The 5015-nt window shown below is 39.3% G+C and overlaps 1 protein-coding gene across 1 annotated transcript in view; it reads right to left on the bottom strand.

Moving 5' to 3' along the window:
• HMCN1 (hemicentin 1) overlaps positions 1-5015 on the bottom strand; it is a 231135-nt gene that overhangs the window by 190015 nt on the left and 36105 nt on the right. The window contains exon 3 of the mRNA XM_015813311.1: positions 1345-1503. Coding sequence (XP_015668797.1) covers positions 1345-1503 — 159 coding nt within the window. The remainder of the gene's footprint in view (positions 1-1344; positions 1504-5015) is intronic.

Here is a 5015-nt window from a genome sequence, read left to right as displayed (position 1 = left end):
CTGGTCACGGCCGACAAATGGTCTTCCAGTGTCAGCCGTGGATCCAGGAGGACACCCAAGTTGCGTGCCCTCTCTGAGGGGGCCAGAGTCTCGCCCCCTATAGTCAGCGATGGAGTCAGCTGACTATGCCGGGGCGCCGGCAACCACAGCCACTCGGTCTTGGAAGGGTTGAGTCTGAGTCTGTTCCTCCCCATCCAGATTAACGAAATAACTGCTGGAATTGCCAGATTAAAGGTCTACTTGAATGAAAAAATTGCAACTAGAGTCTCTTGCTTTCAAGTTCATGTTCCAGGTTATGTTTTGTAGTCTGAATTGCAGCTGGATTTCCAACTTTGATCAATAACACCAGAACAGCAGGAGCTGCCCGACAGCTCAAGGGATTTAGCTTTTTGGTTCAGCATTCTAGAAAGTCCAAGAAATTACTACACACACACATACAAAATACAATACACACACAAACATACATACAAAAGCCCTTGCAAGAAAACAGTAGAATGTGGAATATCCTGATCCAGCCATATTAATTTTTCCATCCTCTCCTACATCCCTTGGTTGAGCATGCTTAAGTCTTCATTGGATTGTTTTGAAGTTGGCCTCATCTAATTTTTATTTTAACTTCTTCCATTCTTATGGGTCTGCCAAGCTGTGGCTATTTTCATTCTTGGCACAGGTGAGGGTATTTTGGCTACATAAATTTGATAAATGAGTATCAGAATTAGCAATAACTTTACACGGGGAAAGCAAATGTTTTCCTTAATATCGTCAATGGAATCATAGAAATTGGAATCATAGAAATTATAAGATGTAAAAAGTGTGGTAGAAAATCATAGATTAATATTGTTTGACCCTCATTATTATTCGTTAGAATTAGCTATACCAGGGGTAGGCAACCTTGGCTCTTTTATGACTCATGGACTTCAACTCCCAGAATTCCTGAGAAGTTGAAGTCCTATGGAAGTTGAAGTCCATGAGTCATAAAAGAGCCAAAATTGCCTACCCCTGAGCTATACCATTGATTTGCCTCCCAATTGAGGATATATTAGACAGCAATCTCGAAGGAAGGAAGGAAGGAAGGAAGGAAGGAAGGAAGGAAGGAAGGAAGGAAGGAAGGAAGGAAGGAAGGAAGGTTCATGCCATTTCAATCATTCTGCCTTTAAACAGCTCACAACAAAGATACAATAAACAGACACAATATTCATACAATAACAAAATCAACCTCATATACTAAGATTTATTTCTGAATAGAATAGTATAGCACTGCCCACCTTTTGTATACAGAATATATATTTCATAGGACAGTTGTAGTGTGGTTTGGAACAGGCAGTATTACAAGAGGACTCATACCTGGGACTGCTTCTGCTGAATAAGCTGCAAGACCTCGTGAGTCAGTTTATAATCTTTGGACCGGGCATCAGTAAATACATAGATGAATGAACCAGGAAGAGAAATTTCTAGAGCAATTTTGATGGCCCCAATGCTCATCTCTGGGCAGTCACCACCTCCCTATGGCAAACAGAGAAATGAACAAAGAGACCTAAATCAAAATCAATCTGAAAGATAAAGAGGTTACAAAAATTCTAATCCTAATACTATAATTTACACAATAAGGTTTTTCTTCCTGTACTTCTAAGGCTGTGGATGTAACAATATTTTTGCAAGTTACTAATGCATTCTATTTTCTAGTTTTAATTGCTTTTAACACTAGCCTATCTGGAAGATCACTTGAAGGAAACACATCTAAAGAATCAATAAAAACTGCTCATTAACTAAATTCTATATATTACAACTTGATTCATTACTCTGTTTGGAAGCACCGATACTTCAAAATGTAGCTTCTGATTTTCTAATGGAAAGCCAAGCCCCCCCCCCAAAAAAATCTAGCAGCTATAATTAACATGGCGGAAGAATGTTTTAAAAGGAAATGTGTTTTTGTTTTGTTTTTTGATTCATGTGAACTGGCAATGGTTTTCTGTCTTTGGGGGGAAATTAATATAAGCTCTATTATTTTTTCCTGCTGCTGTAAGAAAACATTGCTTTGATAAATTACCATATTATCTTGACTCCCAATGTTGTATATATTTTATTTTATTCCTAAAAAGCCTCATCTTCTTAAGCCTTTTTTCGGTTTCTCCTGTTATTCCCATTTTAGAAACAAAATGATTAAAAATAACAGTTGATTTTTCATGTACACCATTTAAACACACGACTCAAAAAAAAATCTTCTAGGTTAAAATTTGGCATCCTAAATATTCAGTTTAATATTTACCAGATGTTTTGTCTTCATTTCCAATTAGTCACATCCAGCAAAGCCAACAGCAAAGTATAAAAGGCTGCTTTACTGCTGGATCTCCCAAACTCAGCCTGGACAATGCATAGTCATTACTTACAACAGAGATTTTCTGCCACCATTTTTTATTTATGCCCTTAAATATCTTTATAGAAATAAGACCAAAAGAAGGAAAACATCTTCTCCTTTCTGGGTTATCTGGGTAACTCAAGGACATCTTCAGCCTGAATCTGATTGTCATTTTGGAGATGTTGAGGCTTTCTAAGACATGTTACCAGATCATAATCCCCAGTTACAGCTGGCCTTCTAATTTTCCAAAAGTGTTTACTCCCAGACCTTGGAGTGGTTATCTCTGTCCCTGTAGGCTGCTTTTTGTGTTCGATCTGCCTCTCTGGATGTCTATGATCCATTTCCTAATATTTTTTATTGTTCCTTTTCTTTTTAATATAAGGTGCCCAAAATCATTTGCAGCCTCTACATCAGGGGTGTCAAACTCAATTTCATTAAGGGCCGCATCAGCATTGCAGTTGCCCTCGGGGGGGGTGCAGCCTATTGGGTGGGCGTGGATGGAGTGGGTGTGGCCTGCTGGGTGGGCATGGCCAGCTCTACATCATTTGCGTCAAGGGTGCCTGTGGGGTCCTGGGCAGGAGTGGGACAGATCTGAGGGTCTCTGGCAGAAAGGTGTGGGACCAGGGCAGAGCCCATCAACCCGGATATGTGAAGTAGGCGAAGGTCATTTGCTGGCCACTTCCAGGCAATGGTGCATTTCTTCATTCCTCATAAAGGGTGACACCTCCCCAGCATGCACCCAGGGGGTGGGGCCGAGGCGGCAAGGGCTGGTTCCTCGGTGTTTCCAGACGGCCTTGTGGGCCAGGGCCAAGGCAGCGGGGACCGTTCCCTCACTGTTTCCTGGATGGCTTCGCGGGCCACATGAAACCACTTCACGGGCTGCATCCGGCCCCCGGCCCTTGTGTTTGACATGTCTGCTCTACGTTAATTAAATAAAACATAACCTAACATAGGCATGAAAAGTACCTTGTTCAAACAGCATTTAAAATATATAAAGAAATATCACAGCAAGGGAAGACCACAGATAAAGATTAAGAAAATGGGGATTCAGAACAGGAAGTATGAAAAGAAGAGCCATAGGTAGACTCGTCCAATATAGCAAGAACCCAGAGAAATGTTAGCTTGAAGGAAACCAAAGTGATTTGACCTCCATACAAAATTAAAACTCTACAACTGTTCTGTCTATAAAATGCCCAGGTCTGGTCTAAATACTCATTACCATTAGAAGTCCATAGAGGTTACCATTACAAGTTAGATTTCTGCCCATATCCTGAATTATTTGACTTCATTTCATGGAGAGGGAGGAGTTTAGCTCTTCCTTTTGTCCTCAGACACATTGTTCATAGAGAAAATGAAAAAGAACCAATTTTTCCTGGAAAGCTCATTGATTATAATGCCTTTATAAGATCACACTTTGAAAATTGCATCCAATTTTGGTTGACACAATATAAAAAAAGGAGTTGAGACTCTAGAAAGAGTGCAGAGAAGAGCAACAAAGATGATTAAGGGACTGGAGGCTAAAACATATAAAGAACGGTTGCTGGAATTGGGTCTGTCTAGTTTAATGAAGAGAAAGACTAGGCGTGACATGATAGCAGTGTTCCAATATCTCAGAGGTTGCCACAAAGAAGAGGGAGTCAAGCTATTCTCCAAAGTACCTGAAGGCAGGACAAGAAGCAACCTAGAACTAAGAAGAAATTTCCTGACAGTTAGAACAATTAATCAGTGGAACAACTTGCTTCCAGAAATTGTGGGTGCTCCAACACAATTGGAGGTTTTTAAGAAGAGATTGGACAACCATTTGTCTGGAATGGCATACGGTTTCCTGCTTGGGGGGGGGTTGGAATAGAAGACCTTCAAGGTCCCTTCCAGTTCTGTTATTAAACTCATGGAGATTCTTGTTCAGGAATTTAGCCAATCAACTCCCTACTCTTACTGTACTACATGTAAATAGAGATTAATCTACGAGTCAGTTGTTGCTCCATTCTGATCTAGTGAAACTCTCTAGAAGCTTGCTTTTTCAGAAATGCATGTACACCAATGACTCATGTTCACAATTCCATCATGAGATTGAGTACATGACTCATGTATTCAATCTCATGATGGGATTATGAACAGGACAGACAGAAAATGTGTTACAAAGAGAAGAGGAATGCAAGATCCCCCCCGCCAAAAAATAACTTTAAAATAGGTTTGGCAATGACAATTATCTGTGATTCTTAAATGAATCTCCCATGTTCTGTTCCTGTAGGTGAATGGCGAAAGAAAATAATTGCCTGTAGTATATATGTTTTCACCATGTGCTTTTAGAAGTTATGGTTAGAAAAATAAAAAAATTCCTCTAAATCCAACAAAATAATTCCTATGGACCTACTTATTCTCTTAATGGACTGGTTCCTTAAATCAGTCCTCAGCGAAGGAAATTGAATTTAGAAGTGCATTCCAGAAATTTAAAACAATAATTTACCATGATTGATTTTATTTAATTTTTCCCTTTTTTATTTAGTGTTCCAAAATGCAGAAATTTTATATTAGGATGTCAGAATACACAAAAATGAATACTATATTCTATTTTTGACTTATTCAGTATAGCATGCCTCAGTATAATAATAGCTTCAAAGCAGATTTTCTGCCTGACTTCCTCAAAATTGATCTTGAA

Source organism: Protobothrops mucrosquamatus, unplaced genomic scaffold, assembly GCF_001527695.2.
Source record: "Protobothrops mucrosquamatus isolate PMUCROS unplaced genomic scaffold, P.Mucros_1.0 scaffold151, whole genome shotgun sequence".
Taxonomy (NCBI): Eukaryota; Metazoa; Chordata; class Lepidosauria; order Squamata; family Viperidae; genus Protobothrops; species Protobothrops mucrosquamatus.
This window is presented reverse-complemented; position numbering and strand designations above follow the sequence as displayed.